The sequence below is a fragment of the Corvus hawaiiensis genome, chromosome 1 (genome assembly GCF_020740725.1).
Source record: "Corvus hawaiiensis isolate bCorHaw1 chromosome 1, bCorHaw1.pri.cur, whole genome shotgun sequence".
Taxonomy (NCBI): Eukaryota; Metazoa; Chordata; class Aves; order Passeriformes; family Corvidae; genus Corvus; species Corvus hawaiiensis.
Genome location: NC_063213.1, coordinates 96,814,465 through 96,836,401, shown reverse-complemented (window position 1 = coordinate 96,836,401; position 21,937 = coordinate 96,814,465). Strand labels below are relative to the sequence as shown.

Sequence of the window (21,937 nt, the reverse complement as noted above, 5' to 3'; positions counted from 1 at the left end):
GGGAGGGATCTCCAAGCTCGGAGTGGGGAAGGATCCCTGAGCTCAGATTCAGGAAGGATCCCTGAGCTCGGATTCAGGAAGGATCTCTGAGCTCAGGGTGGGGAAGGATCCCTGAGCTGGACATGGGCAAGCATCCCTGAGCTTGGATTTGGGAAGGATCCCTGAGCTCGGATTTGGGAAGGATCTCTGAGCCCAGATTCAGGGAAGATCCCTGAGCTCAGACTGGCGAGGGATTCCTGAGCTTGGATTTGGGAAGGATCCCTGAGCTTGGATTTGGGAAGGATCCCTGAGCTCGGATTTGGGAAGGATCTCTGAGCCCAGATTCAGGGAAGATCCCTGAGCTCAGACTGGCGAGGGATTCCTGAGCTTGGATTTGGGAAGGATCCCCGAGCTCAAAATGGGGAAGGATCCCTGAGCTTGGATTTGGGAAGGATCCCTGAGCTCAGAATGGGGAAGGATCCCTGAGCTTGGATTTGGGAAGGATCCCTGAGCTTGGATTTGGGAAGGATCCCTGAGCTCAGAATGGGGAAGGATCCCTGAGCTTGGATTTGGGAAGGATCCCTGAGCTCAGCACAGGGAGGCATCCCTGAATTCAGAATGGGGAAGGATCCCTGAGCTTGGATTCAGGAAAGATCCCTGAGCTCTCCCACACCAACCCCACTGAGAAAAGGGCATTTTCCCATCCCACCCCAGTACGAGCTGGGTCAGATTTGGGGTCCCCCCACCCCAGGCGCCCACCTGCAGCTTCTTGAGCTGCTGCAGCTGGTTGCGGAGGTCGCTGGCGTTCTGCTGCAGGTCGTGCAGGTGCAGCTGCATGTGCAGGCGGGTGATGGCCGTGGGCTGCCCCGCGGGGGTGCTGGTGGCCGAGGGCGGCGGCGGCGCGGGCACCGGGGTCCCCATGCCACTGCGGCTGGTGGCTGCGGGGGCACAAGCAGAGGCTGCTGAGGGGTGACACGCACCCCAGGAGAGGTTTCAGCACCCATTTCTTTTCTTTCCCCAATCAACCCTTCAGCTCTGGTGGTCTCCAAAACTCCCCCATCTATGCTACCCCTTCCTGCTTGCTCTGAGGCCACCCCAGAGCAGGATGGGGGGGGTCCCGCTGGGCGCCAGCACCTGGGGGGGCTGCACAGCCCACCCTGGATCACCCATGGGGTGGGGGGCGGGGGTCCTGCAGGGCCAGGGGTCACTCACACGCTGACGGGGGGGTCCCGCCGTTGGTGGCTTCTGTCTTCTCACTGCAATGAGAGGAGGGGAATGAGCGTGGGCCGGGCACGGCGGGGCTTGGTGTCCCCTGCGAGGGGCACGGGACCCTCAGGAGGGACATCCCAGCCCCCGGGGGTCCCACACCCGCCCTCACCTGGGGGTCTCGGCCTCGGAGCCGCGGAGCAGCGCGCTCTGCACCAGCCCCGTCAGGCTGGCGATCTGCTTCTCCATGGCCTCCATCCGCTCCCTGTGCCGGGAAAGGGACGGGGACGGCTCAGGAGCCAGATCTGCCATCACCCTGGCCAGCCCCCGGCTGCTCCTGGCCCCGCTCACAGCCCGTCCCTGCCGCGCCGGGAGCTGGGGACACGGCAGCGCTGCTGTCACCAGCTGCATCCACGCCCCTCAGTCGCTCTCCGTGCCCAAATCCAGCACCCCCAGCCCTCACCCGGTGCTTCCTTCCCCATCCCGGCACCTCCACCGCGGTGGGGCCGGGGCAGCGCCTTCCTCTGCTCTTCCTCCTCCCCCTCCAAAAAAAAACCCGCCAGGGGCTTCCCCCGCGCCTCCTCTCACCTCGTCTCCGTGTCCTTGGCCGGCCCGGGCGAGCTAAATCCCGAGAGCGGCCGCTCGCCGGGGCCGGGGAACAGCTCGGGGGGCCCGGACGAGCTGGGGTTGCGCGTTTTGCCCACGGGGCTGTCCATGAAGACGGAGGAGCAGGAATCCTTGCGGAACGACTGGCGGACGGGCGACGAGCGGCTCGGCGGGCCCGAGTAGGGGCTGTGCGGGCTCTGCCCGGGCTCCACCATCTTCTGCGGGGACGACGGCGGCATGCGGAATCCCAGCCCGGGCCCGTACGTGTCGCTGTAGATGGGCGCGTTGGGCTTGTACAAACTGTCCTCCAGCTCCGTCTGCAGCGCGGCCGCCGAGTAGGTGCTGAGTGACCGCACTGAGCCCCGCTTGTAGAGCCCCCCCGAGTAGCCAAAAGGGTCCCCCATGCCCGCCAGCGACTGCGTGGAGGTGATGCTGAGCCGCCCCTCGTGCACCATCCCGTAGGGATCGGCGTAGAGCCCCTCGTTCTTCACCAGCACCACGTTCTTGCCCGCCAGGTCCTCGTCCGGCTTCACGTCGCGGCGCTCCAGGATGGCGCTGGGGCTGGGGGACACGCCCTGGGCCGGGGGCAGGCTGGACAGGCGCTCGCCGTGGTGGACGGGGCTGCCGGCGTAGGAGGGCGGGCGGCCGCCGCTGTAGGACATGCGGGAGCGGGATGGCGACGAGGACTGGAGCACGGGCGGAGGGGAGCCGGAGGCCAGGTGGGAAGCCGGGGACATGTTGTTGAGGCGGCGGGTGGGAGAGGATTCCCGGGAAGTGTAGACCATCTCCCGCTGCGGGAATGGGGTGGGGTGGTCAGCACGGAGTGACCCCTGCCCTGCTCTGCCCTCCGCCCCTCCAAGGACCAGCGGTTCCGGCGCCTTGGCAAAAACTCTTCCCTTATTTCCCGGCCAGCAGTGGGGTGATTTATCCCGATGGTTTATCTTGATGATTTATCCCGATGATTTCATTATCCTGATGATTTAATTCCCTAAAAACCGTGCTTATGACCCCGCTGTCAGCCCCCAACCCTCGTTGGAAGCAGGCAGGATGAATCCCAGCCACACACAATTCCCATCTCTGCCGCTTTCTCTCTTTACCGATCCCACCCCACCAGGTCCAGCCGCCCTCCCCGGGCTGTCCCCGTGTCCCCTCTCACCCTGAGGTCGCCGTTGGTGATGTGAGAGGCTGGGAACGAGGCGTAGAGCGGCTCTTTCCGGTAGATTTTAATGATGCTTCTGTCCTGGATGTCTCTGGAAGGAGAGGCAGAGCCTGAGCACCGGGGCCAGGCACCCCAAATCCCAGCGCTGCACCCACCAACCCCGTTTCTCCTTGATCCCACAGATTTCCTGCCTCGTGTTGGATTTAAAGGAATAAAAACCAGCCCGGGGTGGGATTCTGAGCCCTCTGCTCTCACCGGACGTCCTCCAGCTCGTAGAAGACGTTGCGGGACTCGTCCTTGATGAGGATGGCGGTGTTGGGGGACTTGAGCATGCCCATGGTGAGCTTCTGCGGGAACATGTGGACGATGAGGGCGTGCAGGGTGTCCATGCTGCTGATCTCGTGCGTGATGTGCACCCTCCTCGTCTCATCCCCAAACTGCAGGAACAGCACCCCTGGGAGCACAGGGAGCACAGAGGGGTCAGCTGTGCCCGTGTCCCTTCTCCACAGAGGTGCTGGGGGCTTTTGGAGGGCTCTGGGACACCCAAAAAAAGGGGGTTGGGGGAGCTCTGGCCGCCCAGCCTCGCCCTGCTGAACGTGGGAGGTTTTGGGGCACCTAAAAAAAAGGGGGTGGGGGGGGGGTGCTTGGGCAGCCAAAAAATAGGGATTGGGGATCTCTGGTCACCCAGCCTTGCTCTGGTGAGGGGAGATCTTCCTAGAGGGCTCTGGGGCACCCAAAAAAAAGGGGTTGGGGATGTTTGGCCACCCAGCCTTGCCCTGCTGAAGGCAGCTCATCCTCCTGGGCCACCCAAAAAAAAGGGGTTGGGGATGTTTGGCCACCCAACCTCGCCCTGCTGAAGGCAGCTCATCCTCCTGGGCCACCCTGAGGTTCCTCCCGCTCATCCTGGGTTTTTTTGGGGCGGATGGAAGCCAATCCCTCGCTCCACCCCCGGAGGGTTCGGTGCCAGGGGGTACCTGGGGAGCGCAGCTTGGTCTGGCTGGCGGAGCGGGACAGGGGCAGGCTCTGCCGGAACCGGTTCATCCTGTTGAATCCCAGCGGCAGCTCCGCTTCCGACATCGTCTCCAGGGATTCGGCCGAGGCGAAGGAGAGCTTGGCTTGGTCGGCCAGGCCAGGCTGGGAGCCCTGGGAGTGCCGGGAGCTCCTGGTCTGCAGCGGGAGAGGGAAGCGGTCAGGGGGGGATGGGGATGGGTGTCCCAGCACCCCCTGGATGTGGCTGGTCCCACGTTTCTTCTGGAGCAGGGAGCCAGGATGGAGAGGCTCGTGCGGGTCATGGGATCATGGAAAAGGGGTTGGGAAGGACCCCCAAAGGTCATCGAGTCCAATCCCTGGCCTGTCATGGGACACCCTCAAAAATCCCTCGCTGTGCCTGAGGATGGGGCTGAGCTGCATCCAGGGATGCTCCATCCTCATCCAGGGATGCTCCATCCACATCCAGGGATGCTCCATCCTCATCCAAGGATGCTCCATCCACATCCAAGGATGCTCTACCCTCATCCAGGGATGCTCCACCCTCATCCAAGGATGCTCCACCCTCATCCAGGGATGCTCCATCCTCATCCAGGGATGCTCCATCCACATCCAGGGATGCTCCATCCACATCGAGGGATGCTCCACCCTCATCCAAGGATGCTCCATCCTCATCCAGGGATGCTCCATCTCACATCCAAGGATGCTCCATCCACATCCAGGGATGCTCTAACCTCATCCAAGGATGCTCCATTCCACATTCCCAGGCTGAGCTCAGGATCTGATGTGTTTCACCCCCACTGCCAGCTCCAAGCCTCCTCCCCCTCCTGCTCCCAGCACCGACCCCCATTCCCATTCCCAATCCCAATCCCAATCCCATCCCTCTCTCCCCCTTCCCGCTGCAGGATAAACCTTCCCAGTGCCATTCCGGTGCCTTGGAGCTCCCACACCGGCAAATCCCTGGAAATGAACCCGGCAGGAGCCGCCGGAGCCGGGCTCACGTTCCGAGCGCTGGAATAACCTTGGCAATTCCCGGAGGTTACACATCCATTACTCCGCTCCCGGGAATCATAAACGCCCGGCTCGTTCTGGAAGCAGAGCAGCGGGAAGTTTTATGGCTCTGGGAGCCGGGAGAGAGTGATGGCTTCGGGTTTGGAGCAGGGAGAATTAAATTTTCCAGGAGCCCAATTCCGCAGGAGCGCACGCTTGCCACCAGAAAGTTCACGCCGCGGACATGGAAAATGTGGATTTTCGGCACAAATATCCCCAAATCCGTGGCCATCCCCAGCACTTCTGCCTGTCAATAACCCCAAAAATCCAAGCCTGGATTTTCCAGACACTTGTTGAAGGTTGGCAAATCCAACAGAGAGGGAACAAACAGCTCCCAGACTGTGGAAAAGGCGGCGCTGGAAAGGAACAACAGCTCTATTTAAAGATGGGGGGGAAAAGGGAAAAAAAAGAAAGAAATCAATATGAAATGATAACAGCCATCATCGCCATTTAAACGAGACATTAATTGGAAGATTTAATTAATCCTGTGAGGCGGGGTTTGGGAGGACTTGAAATGTTCTCGCCGTAGTTAATTGCTGGAAAATTGACTGCTGGGCTCGGTTGTTGTCGTTGGAGGACAAAGAGCCCTGGCAGCGCCTCACACCCAGGAAGGGATGCAGGGGTGGACTGAAACATTCCTTGTTCCCATCCCTGGGGCCGTGGGATGCAGCTCTGATCCCTCATGGGGGTGGTTTTGGGGTGTAGCAGGTGGATTTTGGGGCTCCCCACCCTCAAGGCTGTGGTTTCCGGGTACCTTGCTCTGGGTTTGGGGTGATGCTGACCGGGATCCCGGCCTGGGATGGCTCCTTAGGGAAGCAGAGGGATGGGGCTGGCAGCTCCTGGTCGAGATAAGACCCAGGGCTGCACCTCAGCCTGGCTCTGCCTTCCTGGATCCTTCCCCTGTTCCCGTTCTCTGGGATCTCACCTTGCCCTAAATCCATCCCTGCATCCATCCCTGCATCCATCCCTCTCACTTCCCATCCCCAAATCCCCCCCAGCCCCGACTCCCCGGTGTCCCCACACCCCAGAGGTGACAGGGACACCGTCACTGTCCCAGGTGAACCCAGCACCCCCCATCCTGCAGCTGCCCCCGGGTCCCGGAGCTCACCCACTGTGGATAATTTATGGAATCAGTCAAACCACAAAAAAAAACCCAAGGAAAAAAAAAAAAACAACAACCCAGGCACGATGGGAGTTAATGGATTTTTAGCCCGGAAGGGACCGTTCTGCCCTGATGCTCTGCACAATGTGCTGTCCAACAACCCCCAAAAGTGTCACTGGCACCGGGACAGAGCCACCCCACCCCCACCTTCCCTAAACTCAGGGCACCCCTGTGGGCACGGGATTGTCCCCACATGGGCACGGGACCCCCTCAGATGGGCACGGGACCCCCAAAGATGGGCACAGAACCCTCCAAGTGGGCACAGGACCCCCTCAAGTGGGCACAGAACCCCCCCCCAAATGGGCAAAGGACCCCCACATATCCCGGGGTGCTGGAAAGGACAGACCCAGCAGCGGAGGGGACACAATTCCAAGAGTTATGGGAGGCTCTCTGCCAGTCCCATGGGCATTCCTGGGATGCACCCGGAATGGGAGTTGAGATGCCTGGAGAGGGGACAACGACTCCTCGGAGAGGGGACAATGACTGCTCCGACCTTGGCCTCCAGCAGCCCATTAATTCCAGGGAAAATTGGGTTTTATGGCTCTGCCTGGCTGATGATTTCTCCTGCTCTGGGATGATGCATTAAAGGACACCTCAGCCCTCTCACATCCTGTCCCTGCCACCCCCGGCGTGTCCCTGCTGTCCCCCAGCCCCTCTGACAGCACCCACAGCCTGCCCCGAGCAGGGGGGACCTGGCCATGGTCACCCCAAGGGTTGCACCTTGGTGGAGCCTCACCCATCCCTGTGGAATTCCAGATTCCTGCTGTGCTGGGGGTGCTTTTGGGAGGTCCTGATCCTGCCTTGAGGGTGCCAGGCAGTGCCAGGCAGTGCCAGGGTGGATGTCCCCTGTCACCAGAGGAGAGGAAGGTCACCCACGCCCCCACCCAGGGCATGCAGGGGACATCTCCCAGCTGGGAAAGGCTCTGTGGATTCAGGATAAATCCCAAACCTCACCCCGAACCCCCAACCTGGCCACAAAGGCCTTGTTCCCCGCCCCCAATTCCTCACTTCTGTCCCACAAGCAACCCTTCTATCCATGCCCAGACCCTTCCCCAGGGGCTTCTGCAGCCCCAAATTCCCCACGGACACCGAGATCATTCCCTGTGGGATCTGAATCCCACCCTGGTGGCAGGGAAGGGGTGGAGGGAGGGGACATCGCCTCCCCGCTCTCTGTCCCCCCCGCTGCCGCCACTCCAGCTGCGAAATGACCCATTTCCTGCCAAGCCAGCCCCAAAGCGGGAATCCTGGAGCTGGATCCTGGAATTCCCGGCTGGAATTCCAGCAGGGAGTGCTTGGAAAGGAGAGTGAGGGATTGCAGCCGCCCAGAGCACAATAAAAGACACCCAAAGCCACGGGGAAGCTGCGCCAGGAAAAGTGTGGAAATTTGGGGCTGAGAGGGTGGGAGGGAGGGGGTGGGCGAGCGGCTCCAAGCTCGGGGTGCCCAAAGCTCCCCCCGGGACTAAACCTGCTTGGATTAAAGCCCTCCGGAGCTTCCCGAGAGGAGGGAATCCCGCTGGAGCAAAGCTTGGATCCCCGGGAGTGCCCTCGTGGTGATGGTCGCAGGAAAAACCCAATCCCAAAGTATCCATGTCCCATCCAGCCCCTCTGGAGGAGGCAGCGGGAAGGATCCCCCATTCCAACAGGGACAGGAGCATCCCTGGACGCTCTGGAGGAGGCAGTGGGAAGGATCCCCCATTCCAACAGGGACAGGAGCATTTCCAGCGTCTCTGGAGGAGGCAACAAAGCCAGGAATGGGAAGGATCCCCCATTCCAACAGGGACAGGAGCATCCCCATTCCCTCCCCGCCCCCTGGGGGAGTTTTACGTAAAAGCGGTGGGAAGGGGAATGGAGGGAGACTCGCGGTTTGGTTTTTTTCTTTTTTTGGTCGGTGGTTTTTTTTTGTCTTTTGTCTCCCCAGAGCTAAAAAAAGCCACAATTAAGGGATTCTTTCAGCTCCTAAAAAGCCCCGACGATCCCTCCGCTGCCAGCGCAGGAGCGGCTCCATTATCTCTGCCTGGAGAGATAAGGATGCTCCTCATTCCTGCCTCTCCTCGTCCTCATCCTCCACATCCCTCTCCCAAATTCCCGTCCCCAGCTGGGAGGGCGGAATTCTCGGGGCTGGGAGGGCAGCGGGGAAGGATCCAAAGTCCCGGCGGATTTTTGGGAAGCCGGGAAAGGAATGGGGTCATTCCTTTGGACCGGGAAAAGCGGCGGAGATGCTTGGATGGAGAGGGGGAGAGGGGTCAGGAGAGGAACAGAGGAGGTGACAGGAGAGTGGTGGAGGGGACAGGACCTCCCCCAGGTCGCTTCAAAGCAGATAAGAGGGGAAAAAAACATGGGAAAAATGCGTGGGGAAGGAATCCTGCCCGGGGATGGAGCAGCTGCTCCCAACAACACCCAGAGCAGCAGCGCAGCTCAAGATTTCCACCAGGGAACCCTCGGGGACGGGACTCGGGGTTTGTCCCAGCCCCACACGCTCCGAGGGCTGTGCCGGACCCATCCCAAGGGAAAAAGGGGTCCAGCCAGACCCCTCTGTCCATCCCACACCCAGGGGGCTTCCGGATTATTATCGATGACAAGAAGAGCGGGAGGACAAGCGGCTCCTTCCCCTTCTGCCGACCCCTCGGGGACACCCGCAGGACACTCAGAGCTCCAATTCCCATCCCGTCCCGAGCTCCGCACCCTCTCGCACCCCAAAACCCTCCCAGCCAGCCCCGAGACAGACCTGGGATGGACAAACCCTCGCTGTCCCCGTGCCACCGGCACCGCCCGTCCCCGAGCTCAGCCTCCCCTCCCGTCACCAGGAGGAGCCTCCCGGGCTGGGCCGGGCAGCTCCGGGGGGGCCGCGCCCGCCAGGAGCCCCCAGACCCCCCAAAATCACCCCCCATGGGCACCGGGGGTGCTCCGAAGCGGGGCCTGGCAGGTCCTGGCAGCTGCGTACAGCACCTTCCCTTCTCCTGCCCGTCTGCAGGGGTGGGGATAAAGGCGAGGGAGCCCTGAAATCCTTGGAAAACAGCTGGCACGGCGCTGGCACGGCCGGCCCCGGCACGGTTATTTACCGAGAGCACAAAGCCGCGCTCCGGCCCCTGGTTGGACACGGATCGGGATTAATCCCTCTCATCCCTTAATCCCGGCATCCCGCCGCGGATCCCATCTGGTGCCGAGCCCTCGGGATGGGATGGGACGGGCGCTGGAGCTGCTCCGGGAATGGGCTGGGAGCAGGGAAGGAGGTTTGGGAATCGTTGCTGGGTGGATCAGGGTGAGCGCTGCACCTCCCTGTGCCACCCCCTGGCACAGAATTCCTTGGAAGAGGCACGGGAAAAGGAAAATGGGATCCCTCATGTGGGGCCCTGCCTCTCTCCATCCCTCTTCTCCATCCCTGTCTCCCTATCTACCAAAAATATTAAAAAATAAAAATACGAATTAAAAAAAAAAGGGAAAAGGGAAAGGGAAAGGGAAAGGAGAAGGAGAAGGAGAAGGAGAAGGAGAAGGAAAAGGAAAAGGAAAAGGAAAAGGAAAAGGAAAAGGAGAAGGAGAAGGAAAAGGAGTAGGAAAAGGAAAAGGAAAAGGAAAAGCTTTAAAGACATTTAAAGATGGCAGCATCTCCCAGTCATTTCTCCACCTTCCTGACCTCTCACAACATCCCTGGGGACTTCAACCGGTCCAACCAGTTCCCACCAGTTCGTTTTGGGGGTCCCCCAGCCCAGGGCTCAGCCAGGTGATCCCTGCCCTTCCCTCCCTCCCTCCCAAATGTTGGGATGAGATCCCACCCCTCGGTCCCTGAAAGGCTGGGGGGGGGGTGCTCCTGGGGAGGGGGTGCTGTGCCCAGGGCGGGGTGGGACGACGGAGCTTTGCAAACTGGATCCCAGTTTGACCAGTTTGACCTGCCCAGTCTGCCCAGTCGGGCTCTCTGCCGTCACAACGGTGGCAGCGCGGCTCCGTTCATTCATCCCTCCCTCCATTCATTCCCATCTCCTCCTGAATTATTGATGCCCCCGGGCGGTGACTCAGCGGGAGCCGGGGGCCGCTCGGGAACGGGAACGGGACACGGGGAGCGGGGAACGGGAACGGGACACGGGACACTTCCGCAGCCTCCGGACACCCCCGCGCTCCCGGCGGGATGCGGATTCCCCCCGGGAAAGGATCCCGGAGCGGAGCGCGGCGTCCTCAGCCAGAGAGCAGCATCCCTGAGCAGGAACCAGCATTCCCAGCTGGAATAGAGCATCCTCAACCAGAAACCAGCATTCCCAACTGGAATTCACCATCCCTGAGCAGAAACCAGCATTCCCAGCTGGAATAGAGCATCCCTGACCCGAAACCAGTATGTCCAACTGGAATACAGAGTCTCCGACCAGAAACCTGGATCTCTGAGCAGAAACCAGCATTCCCATCTGGGATAGAGAATCCCTGACCAGAACCCAGCATTCCCAACTGGGATAGAGAATCCCTGACCAGAACCCAGCATTCCCAGCTGGAATACAACATCCCTGAGCAAAACTCAGCATTCTCAACTGGAATACAGCATCCCCGACCAGAAGCCAGCATTCCCAACTGGAATAGAGCATCCCTGACCAGAACCCAGCATTCCTGACCCGAAACCAGCATTCCTGACCCAAAACTAACATTCCCAACTGGAATAAAGCATCCCTGACCAGAAAACAGCATTCCCAACTGGAATTCAGCATCCCTGACCAGAAACCAGCATTCCCAGTTGGGATGTAGCATCCCTGACCCGAAGCCAGCATTCCTGACCCAAAACCAGCATTCCCAACTGGAATAGAGCATCCTCAACCAGAAACCAGCATTGCCAACTGGAATTCAGCATCCCTGACCCGAAACCAGCATTCTCAGTTGGGATGTAGCATCCCTGACCTGAAGCCAGCATTCCTGAGAGGAAATTTGTATTCCCAGCTGGAATAGAATATCCCTGAGCAGAAACCAGCATTCCCAGCTGGGATACAACATCCCTGACCAGAAACCAGCATTCCCAACTGGAATAGAGCATCCCTGAGCAGAAACCAGCATCCCTGACCAGAAACCAGTATGTCCAACTGGGATACAGAATCCCCGACCAGAAACCCGGATCTCTGAGCAGAAACCAGCATTCCCAACTGGAATAAAGCATCCCTGAACAATAACCAGCGTTCCCGACCAGAACCCAGCAATCCCAACTGGGACACACCATCCCTGACCAGAACCCAGCATTCCCTACTGGAATTCAGCATTCCTGACCAGAACCCAGCATTCCCATCTGGGATACAACATCCCTGATCAGAAACCATCATTCCCAACTGGAATTCAGCATCCCTGAGCAGAAACCAGCAATCCCAACTGGGACACACCATCCCTGACCAGAATCCAGCATTCCCAGCTGGAATTCAGCATCCCTGGTACCCAGGTATCTCCTGGGAATCAGTCCCCAGGTTCCAAACCAGTTGCATCCCAGGCCATCCCAGTGCCGGACATTCCTGGCTGTGGTGCTGCCCTGCTCCCACATCCCAGCCCGGACATCTGATCCCGGCTGGATCCCGGTGAAACCGAAGCCCTCTGCTCCGTGTTTTCCCCCAGCTCCAGCAGCCAGGAGTGATGAATTCCGTGCAGGAAGGAATTCCACCCTCCCAGCTCCTGCCTCTGGAGATGGAGGAGCCGGGAGATGCCGAGCCGGGAAGAAAAGGAGGGAAAACCGGAGGTAATTTGGGTAAAAGTGGAAGAAATGAGAGGCCCAGGGTGCTCTGAGCACCATCCAAAGGGTTTTTCCAGGAGTCTCCCCCCATCCAAGGCTTTGTGGTCTCTCCATCCCCGCCTTCCCAGCCCCTCCCCTCTCCCCCCACCCCCGTCTCGCCACCAAATTAAAAGCGTTCCCGCTGCCGGCAGCAATAACTCATCCAACGTCTAATGCTCAACATTTTGTCAGGATTATCCCGATTAACCCAGAATTAATCCTGATCTCAATGTTAACAGGATTAGCGTTCAAATCGGATTAGGTTTTTTAAACCGGACCCCTTGACTAAAGGAAGGCGCCGTCCCCCTCCAGATGTGGGCGGCAGCCAGATGTGAGCGGGACTCCCTGTCTTGGGATGGGCTCCGGGATGGGTTATTCCCACACCCTGATCCCGACACCCAGCACCTGCCCGACCCTCTGCAGGTGACAACGCCGGGATGTCGCGTCCCCAAGACGAAGCCGCCCCTCTGCCCCTGGACACGGGGGCTGCTCGTCCCCTCTTCCCGTTTTTCGTCCCCTCTTCCCGTTTTTCCCCCCCGTTCCTGCGGGCAGCCAGAGGCTCCGCGTGCCCGATGAATATTTAAAAGCCTGGATCCTCTGCAGCCTCATGAATATTGACGCTGCTGCTCGCCCCACACCTTCCCTGTCCCACCCCTCGGAGGGATCGGGATGGGGCCAGGATCTTTCCGGGAGAAGGGAGATCCGAGGCATGTCCCATAGTCCAGGCATGCTGAGGGCGCTGAGTTCGGAGCACCAAAAATGCTCCTTTTCTGCCCCCAAAAAAGTGGGTGGGGCAGTGTCACTGCTCGCAGAGGGGCAGGAGAAGGTCCTGGTGGGGCTGGAAGGGATTTGGGATTGGGAAGAGCCCCAACGAGGGCACACCTGGCCCCGCTTCTCCTCATCCCACGCCTCTTTCATCATTAATTATCCTCCTCGCAGCAAATTCAGATTTTTATCCCTGGATTTTCTTTCCCTGTGTCCCCAACGGGAATGCCCAGCCTGGAATCCACCCCACCACGAGTCCCTGGACAAACGGGGATCCTGCTCCAGCTGCTCCCCTGAGGCTGAGGTGACCCCATGACGAGGATTAGGGTGGGATATGTGGCAGGAGATGCTTTTTGGGGGTGAGGGTGACATTCCTGGTTCCATCCCTGCTACCTCGACCCTCACCCACCCCTTTCCCGACTGGGGCTGAGCCACTGTCCCTGCTCTGCCTCGGGTGACAGAATCTTCCAAAAATAATCCGATTACTGCATCCTTTGGGATGCTGATGGATGGGGAGCAAAGCCGAGCGTGAGGAAGCAGCGGAGAGGGGGCAAGGGACAAACCCAGGCCGGGGATCGAGGGCTGAGCACCGAGGAGAGGAGCAGGCACAGGGGGACACGGGACAGTGACAGGGACAGGGCGGTGACAAAGCTCAGCTCTCTGGAATCCGAGGCAGGATTTGCTGGCACAGCTGCGGACAGGGAGCCAGGGAACGCCTGTGGGCACATCCCTGGGGAAAAAACGGCTGCGAGGGTCTGTTTGAAGTGCAAAAAACCCCAAAAGCGGCTTCAGCAGGACGAGCCAGAGGGGGAGAGCCCCAAATCTGGGATTCAGCCCCCGACGCTGCCGCAGGTTGTGCGGTGGAAAATCCAATCCCGTCCGTTCCCCGCCGTGCCTCAGTTTCCCCAGTCCTACATTGAGGATGCCACTCCCATTCCCAGCACGCCGATGGGGTGGGTGCCATCCCCGGCCGTGGCAGGGGTTTGGGATGGGGCGGCCTTTAAGCTTCTTTCCACTCCAAACCATCCTCCGTTTCCATGATCACAAATACTGACAACCGCCGGGATCGATGGATAACAACGGAGAGCAGCTCCCGGAGAGGCTAGAAAACCAGCGAGGATCCCAAAAACACAGCGAGGAGATTGAAGCAGCCTCTCCCTCCTCTTTACCCACCCCAAATCCCCCTTCCCATCGCGAAAAACCCATCGGGCAGCGGGCGCGGGTCCCTCTGGGAGCGCGGCGGAGCCGAGGCCGGAGGGAGGGCGCCGGGGGGAGGCTGGAGCGGGAGCAGCGGGATGGCAGGAGCCGAGCCCGGCTGCTGTTTGCTCATCTCCTGCACGGAGTAAATACCGCGGCCTGCCTCTAATTCTGCCTGGGCGAGCGCCGCCGAGGTGGAAATGGCTTCCCGCAAGGAGACGCGGAGCTCCCGGGAAGCCGCAGCCCCGTTCATGAGGCTGGAGCGGGAGCCGGCCACGATCCCGGTGTGGATAAAGCAGCTCCAGACATTTGTTTTAAAGACAAACGTGTCCTGAGCGTCCCTCGCCGCTCCCCCGCCCGCATCCCCGCCGCTTTCCCCCCTCTGTATCTCTCGCTTCGCTGCCTTTGATGTTCCTTTAAAGTCCCGGCTCCAAAGCAGCTCTCCCGAGCCTTTGGATCTTCCCGTTCCTCCCGCATCCCACCAGGAGCCGGCCCACCCCCCGCATTAACGCAGCGGGAACCCCCAGCCCTCGGTGCTGCCTCTCCATAGGAGTTCCCAGCAGGATCTTTCCCCCCCCGCCTTGGATGTGGCCCTGGGCCTCCCAAACCTCTGCGATGCCCCTTCCCAGGATTTTCGGGCAGGGAGGGTGGGAGCTGGGGTGGGATTCAGGTGATGGAAAAATGGAGGCAGGGCTGGGATGTCCTGGATGAGGGACTCGAGAATCCGCCTGGGGACTCGGGGGGCTGGCAGCAGCGCGACAGTGACACGGAGGTGGCGGATCGATGGCTCGCAGCGATGGCTCGCAGCGAGCGCACGCCCCAGGGGAAGGCACAGCGGGGGCCGGCTCGATCTGGAAGCCGCGACAAAAATCCCGGCGATGTGCTGGGGCAGGAGGACGGAGCCGGCCAGGGGTTGCTCCACGGGCACGTGGGGATGTGGGGATGAAAGGCTTGGGGACAGCGTGACACCCTGGACCCCCCCCTCTGCCACCAACACCCGCGAGATCTGCGACCGACAAACGCAGCAGCGCAGGGACCCCCCCCGCCCCAAATTCCACGCCTGGGGAGCCCCAGATCGCAGCCACCACCTGTCCCCAAGCAGATGGGGACACCAGGGCATCAGCAGCAGCCACATGTCCCGTGCCTGGGGGTCCCTGGGAATCCAGCACAGCCTTTTCCACCGTCCTATCCCCAAATCACTCCCCTCTCTTTATCCAAGGAGCCACCTCTGCCCCCCCCCAGCAGCCGCGGGTGGCAGCTGGACACAGCCAGGGACCCTAAAAGGGCCGTGAAACTTTTATTTTGGGGTGGGTGGGAGGCAGCTCCCCCAGCTGAAGGAGCCCGCGGGGGACACAGGTGGCGGCGGTGGCCTCAAGGAAGCCGCCAGCAGCTGCTCCCCGGGCTCGGGCTCCCCGCGGGGCTGCGCCCGTGACGAGCCAGCCCCAGCTGCCTCATGCCCCACTTGGCAGCGGGGTCAGGGCTGGGATTTATCCCACAGCACATTCCCACAGCGGGGAGAGCCGGGAGGATGCTCCTCTTGCGAAGTTTGGGTGGAAAAATAGGGCATTAGTGAAAACCCGTCCCTGTGGAACCCTGTGGGGTGGGGACTCCTAAAGTCCAGCCCCGCGAAAAATCGGGGGGGGAAAATGACAAAATGTGCGGGTTTTGTGCCTTCCCTCCCCTCGCAGTGCCAGGAATGTCCCCGGGAGCGCGGGGCTGTGGGAACCGGGACAGCTGAACCTGCCGGGAGCCGCGGTCCCACACCGCAAACACTCCGGGAATGAAAACTCGGCACAAGTGCGCGCATCCCGCATTTCCCGGCCCCAGCCGGGCGCGGAGGTTCCCTGCTTTTTTTTTTTTTTGTTTGTTTTCCACGGGAAGAACGAACCCACCAGGGACAAGGCGCCAAGGTCAGCCGGCAAGGCGGGCGACCTTGAAGCGCTGCCAGGACGGCCCTGGGCGAGGAGGAGGAGGAGGAAGAGGAGGAGGAGGGAGGGACACGGGGACTTCCAGCTGCCACACAGAGGCCGGGCTGCTCCCGAGGTGCTGGCAGGAGCCACCGGGCGGGGACAGCTCCAGGAGGCTCCGGGCAGCATCCCCTTGGTGGGACAGGTGGCTCCAGGGACAAAGCTCCAGGCACGACAAAGCCAACACTGAGGATTTCTCCGTTTTTCCATGATTTCTGAGCGCCAGGGATGGGAAAGGGATGAGGCCTCTTCCCCTCCCGGACACTTCAGCTGGATAAACAACTTTGTTTTCTGGCCTGGAGATCCCTCAGCACCAAATTCCAGTTTGGGAATCCCGTTCCTCTTCCCCTTACTCCAGGAATCTCCCAACACCAAATCCCAGATTGCAAATCCTGTTCCTCTTCCCTCTCATCTAAAAATCTTCCAGCACCAAACACAATCCTGAAAATCTCATTCCTGCTCCCCTTCCATCCATCCTGTGAGGTGCTGCCACAGCCCCTCCCATCCTGAGACTCCCAAGATCATCTCCTGCCCCATTATCCAGGATTTTTGGGGAATGAGGGGGGTGAGGAGCCTGGAAAGGGAACAGGTGCTGGGCACCACCGAGCAGTGGGGAGGGTGGCAGGTCCCGGAGCCCGTCAGGGAAAAGGGATGGGATCAGCTCCAGAGCTCCAGGAGGAGGAAGAAGAGGAGGAGGAGGAGGCTGGAAACCAGAGCAACCCCTGTATCCCTGCCTGGGAGCAGCCACCAGGATGGAGCTCCACGCATGGCCTTCCGACCCCATCCAGATCCGGCCTTTTCCCGGCCTTTTCCCAGAATTCTGGTCAAGGAAACAACTCCAGAGCAGCAGGATTTGGCCGTGGGATGAGTGGTCAGAACGAGGGCAAGCCACAGCCTCACGGAACAACTCACAACTGACCCCGAGCCCCAAAAATCCCTCTCACAACCTTAAACTTCAGCTGAGCTGAGACCAAACGACTTCAGCTCAGGAAAAAAAAACCAACAAAACCCACCCTGAGCTCCCACCCTCCGTCCACAGCCGGGGTGGCCAAGCACATGCATTTCAAAGAGAAGCAGGAAAAATCTGAAATACTGACCTTAAAGCTCCAGTAGTTGGGTTGCTAACAGAAAAAAAAGATAAAACAACAGAAGAAACACACACACACACACACAAACAAAAAAACACCATTAAGATTCTTGGTTTGACTTTCGTTTTCCCTTTGAGAATCGCTGAGCTCGAATTTAAACCTGCTCTGGTTCCTGCCCCTCCCAAAGGGTTGCGGGAGTTTCGGGGAGCAAGCAGGGGGTGGGGATTGAAGCAAATTGGGGTGAAAAAGGAGGGAAAGGGGGGTGTGACGCCAGCCCAGCATCGCTGCTGGTGTCACTGGTGTGCCCAGCCCGTCCTGGCACTGCTGCGGTGCTGGAAGTCACAACAATGTTCATTTTTAATGGGATTTTCCAATCCCCCCTTCCCCTTTCCCTGCCCCCTCCCTCTGCCGTGTTGTCACCGGTGTCAGAGCAATGTGCCACCGCCAGTGACAGGAGCTGGCACTGCTCACAGCCCAGCGAGCCCGGCAGCTCCAGGGCTTCCCATTCCCGAGGATCGCCAGCGGGAGACTGGAATCCCTGAGGATGCTCGGGGCAGCAGCACCACAACCCCACCGGGGTGGGCCGGGGGTTCAGGACCCCCTCCCGCAGCAGCACGGCCAGGATGGGGCTGTGGGATCCCAGCGGGCCACAGGATCATGGAATTATGGAATGGTTTGGGTGGGAAGTGATCTTGAACTCATTCCCCATTCCAGCGGGATCCCACAATTCCAGTTCCCAGCCCCATCCAACCTCCCGCAGGAGGGAAGGTGGATCCGGTGACAAGGGGTGGGATGCAGGGACAAGGGGTGGGATCCACCTGGCTGGAAGGAGAAATCCCCGGGATAATGATGGGTGAGGTGGGAGAAACAGGAACAAAGCAGCTTTTTTCCCAAACGGGATTTTATTGGGATCAAAGTTCTCCTCTGCTCTGTCCTCCCCTCTCACACCCCACCCATCCTCTCCTTTTCATCCCCCCACCACCACCCCTGAGCCTGCAAACCTCATTTGTTACTTCGAAGTTGATTTTTTAAAATGAGCATTTAAAACCCAAACCCCTGCACCGAGCTCCCAGTGCCCCCCAGTCCCCGGAATGCGCCGCCAAGGAGAAGCTGCAAAAATACGGGACCATCCCAGATTTTTTATCCCAGGAATTCCCCCATCCACGGGCAGATTTGCTGCTTCGCTCCCTTCACTTCTTGCTGATTTCCCCCTTCTGCTGAGCAGGAGGCCGAGCCCACGAGCACCAACACAAATCCACCTGTTCGCCTCATCCCAAACCTCAGCTCATCCCAACCCCATTCTCATTCCAGCCCCATTCCCATTCCAGCCGCTGCTCACATCAGTATTCCACACAACACCGGGAGTTTCCAACCTCAACCAACCCCCCAAAAAAAGCGTTTTAGAAGCGCTTTGAGTCAAAGAGCGCCGAGGTTTCCTGCAGACAAGCCTGGAGGCACAAAGGTCTTTTCCAAAGGCACGCCGTGCCTCAGAGGCACCGGCAGGAACAGCAACTCCCAGCCGGGATCACCCGGCTGGAGATAACGCCCAGCAGGAGCCCAGCCCGCCCCGGGAATGCCGAGCTGTCCCAAAACATTCCCTGGAAAAGGAGAAGCCGCCTCACAGTGTTTTTTTGGGGGGAAAACGAGCGGAGCCACCCGGAGCGTGGAGCCACGGACGCGGCGCTGCTGCGGCAGCCTCGGATGCAGGGGCGGGATCAAGGAAAGGGAGCTGGGAACAGGAAAAGGGAGCTGGGAACAGGGAGAGGGGTGTGGGGACAGGGCAAGTGAGTCTGGGTGCAGGGCAAGTGGTGCTGGGTGCAGGGCAAGTGGTGCTGGGCACAGGGCAAGTGATTGTGGGTGCTGGGCAAGTGATGCTGGAGGTGGGTAAGTGATTCTGGGTGCTGGGCAAGTGACGCTGGAGGTGGGTAAGTGGTTCTGGGTGCTGGGCAAGTGATGCTGGACACAGGGCAAGTGATGCTGGGCTCAGGGCAAGTGATGCTGGGCTCAGGGCAAGTGACGCTGGGCACAGGGCAAGTGATGTTGGGTGCAGGGCAAGTGATGCTGGAGGTGGGCAAGTGATACTGGCTGCAGGGCAAGTGATGCTGGAGGTGGGCAAGTGATTCTGGGTGCTGGGCAAGTGATACTGGCTGCAGGGCAAGTGATGCTGGAGGTGGGCAAGTGATTCTGGGAATAGGGCAAGTGATTCTGGGCACAGGGGAAGTGGCACCGGGCTCAGACAAACCAGCAGCACCAGTCCCCCCCGAGGCCTGCACAGCACCATCCCCGGTTCCAGCAGTGCCCTGTGCCCATCCCAAGCCTCCGGCCCCGGGAGAGGCTCCGGCAGCTCCCCGGGCTCGGCTGGAGCCAGCCCCGGCTCCCTGCGGGATTGCCCGAGCCCCGGGATGTGCCAGCCCTGCCTGGAGCCGGGAATGGGCCCGGGAAGCTGCAGGGGCAGCAGTTCTGTCTCTGCTCCCGTGCCAGGCCCGGCTGCTGCTCCCGGCGAGGTCTGCGCCAGGCGCCTTCGACAAAGCGGATTTCAAATGGACGGGATTTTTCTTTCCAGCTGATTTTGGCTGGACAGGGCTCCGTGCCCCGTCCCTTCCCTCCCAGCAGCCGCTTCTCCCCACCAGTTCGCCCAGCGCCGGCTCCCCAAGGCCTGGCTGTGCCGATGTCACACCCGGGGGACGCTCAGGGGCTCACCCCCCTCCTAATTCCTTAATTCCTTAATTCTTTAATTCCCTAATTCCTTCCTTCCGTTTAACAACTGAAATGGGCCTTCCCTGAGATCTGATGTTCCAGCATTGCCAGGAAAAGCTGCAGCCAAACCAGTTTGGCCCAGTCTCCAAAGGCCCCCAGCCCAGTCCGTGGCAGGAGGAGATGCTCCTGACTTTTTCCTTCTCCAACTTTTCCTTTTTCCCCTCCCCTCCCTGCTCTTCATTTTTGCTGTGGAGGAGCCTCGGTAATTTTCCTGTGCCCTGATATTGCTGATCCTATCTGGTGCCAGCGCCGGGTGTGGATTTTATTTATTATTTTGGGATGACTGGACAAGCTTATCACCGAGCCCATAAATCACAACCCCACCGCGCACCACGGCTCTGCAGCCGACCGCTGAGGAGCCCCAAGTGCCGCGGGAGCGAATCCAGAACATTCCGGCAGCGATTTCGGCTGGGCACCGTGACCTGCGGGCACAGGGTGGCACAGCACCCATCCCTATCCCAGCTCAGGGGATCCAACCCTTCCCTGGGAGTGTGGCACCGCCCAGGCCGAGCCCTGGGGGACAGGGACACGCTGCCTGTCCCCTGCAGGGAGCCAGGAGCATCCAGGGCTGACAATCTGGCGCTGCCCGCCAGCGCCAAGCGGGCCATGGCCAGCACCGCGCGGCCCTTTGTGGGCTCCATCTGTCCCTGCTGGCACTGGTGCCACCCCTGGCACCATGCCCAGCCCGACCTGCACCCATCCCAAATATCCCAAAGCACACAGGATGCACCCCAGAGTGTCCCGGATCAGGCACAGCCACGTCCCTGCAGCCCCCGCAAAAGCGGGGACAGAGCGGTGACAGCCCCAGCGCGGTGCCTAGGTCCCTGGCAGCCCCTCCCAGGCTGGATTTGCCCAAAGAGGAGGGGAGAGGAGAGGGCCGGGGTGGAATTAACATTTCGCTGGCTCTTCAAAAGCATCAAAGGGAGATAATGGGCCGGGAGAGGATTGGAAGCGACAGCCTCGTTCCGAGCCATGAAGCAGGCGGCTCCTTGCAGCAGGACTCTGCAAGGTGCGGGGAATTACAGCGGCTGCGATTTATAATTACAATGAGAGTCATGTCCGTGGAGCTGCTGAACGAGGCAATAACGAGGAGCGGGGGCTCCCCAAAGCACGGGAATGACGGGCTGGAAAAGCAAGGAGGAGGTGGAGGTGGTGCCGTGAACCCGCGGCCGGGCACACGCGGCTGCTCTGCTCGGAGGGATGGACACACGCACGCACAGAGGCGGAAAAGCAGCGCTGGAGTGATGTAATCGAGAATATTTGGGAGTTAAGTTGGAAAAAAAAAAAAAAAGGTTGTTGTGGCTGTCCCAGGAGCAGAAAATAATGAAATCCAAGTGAGTCAGCGCCTTGACCGAGGGGGACTTCCCCTGGCTGGCAATTAAATCACAAATCTGGTGGTGATTAACGAGGCAGGAGACCGTGTCCCTCTCGAGCGGGCAGCAGCGGCAGCAGCCACCCCGGCACGCCGCACTCGGAGGGAGGACAGAGGTGGCTCCATCGGCTTTTTAATTAACTCATTTCCAGGAGTTCCGGCTTCCAATCGAGTCCCCCCCTCCCTCAGGCATCGCGTCTTGACAAACAAAAATCTCCTTGAAAAATAACAGTAAAGTGAATTTAATCTATTTCTCCTTATTAAAGTTTTGGGGTTGTTTTTTTTTTTAATGCTTTTTCAGCGCCAGTGCAAGTGAATTAAAGTGGAAATAGCAACATGACAAGACAGGGAGAAGAATGCAAACAGCGACCAGACAGAGCGGAGAGCGACGCCGGCACCGGGGGCTGCAGATTTTGTCACCTGAGGTCTCGCAATTATTGCAGGGACCTCTCAAACCTGAGCAGGGGAGGGGACAGCGGGGATAAGAGGGGATGCGAGGGGGCTGGGGCTCGTTCCCATCACCCGGGCTCCTCAGGGGGCTCCGTGTGACACCCAGAGCCCACCATGAGGAGAGTTCTGCTGGTTTTGCTGCTTCTCCTTCAGGCAGAGCCTTGGGCTCTGCTGTCCCTCCACCCGAAGAAGGCTCTGACGGCCATCGAGGTGACATCAGAGATGCCACAGCCGCCTGTCACAGCGGCTCAACGTCAGGCATCCCCCACAGACCCCCAGCACAACCACGCAGCTCCAACTTTCCCCTCCAGGCCCCTCCACCTGCCCCCGCACCTCCTCCTTTCCAAGCCCATTAGCGCTAATTACAGCCTTGACCTCCCCCCGCGGGCCCTGGGGACAGCCCAGGTCACACCAGAGCCCGAACACCGCTGGCCACTGGTGGCTTTGCCTCGCTGGCCCTGGCTCCAGCC

General features: G+C 60.1%; 1 protein-coding gene across 4 annotated transcripts in view; it reads right to left on the bottom strand.

Annotated features, from left to right (window-relative positions):
* The window catches only part of SRCIN1 (SRC kinase signaling inhibitor 1), a 59,482-nt gene that overhangs the window by 17,566 nt on the left and 19,979 nt on the right, over window positions 1-21,937 (bottom strand). For 2 of the 4 annotated variants that reach the window (XM_048318355.1, XM_048318369.1), the window contains 7 exons: window positions 3,925-4,117; window positions 3,206-3,404; window positions 2,948-3,041; window positions 1,774-2,582; window positions 1,358-1,450; window positions 1,192-1,235; window positions 739-917 (listed from right to left, as the gene is read on the bottom strand). In XM_048318355.1, coding sequence (XP_048174312.1) covers window positions 739-917; window positions 1,192-1,235; window positions 1,358-1,450; window positions 1,774-2,582; window positions 2,948-3,041; window positions 3,206-3,404; window positions 3,925-4,117 — 1,611 coding nt within the window. Of the gene's footprint in view, window positions 1-738; window positions 918-1,191; window positions 1,236-1,357; window positions 1,451-1,773; window positions 2,583-2,947; window positions 3,042-3,205; window positions 3,405-3,924; window positions 4,118-8,874; window positions 9,221-16,897; window positions 16,922-21,937 lie in introns of those variants that run through there. The other 2 variants (XM_048318379.1, XM_048318364.1) reach the window with 2 other exon arrangements.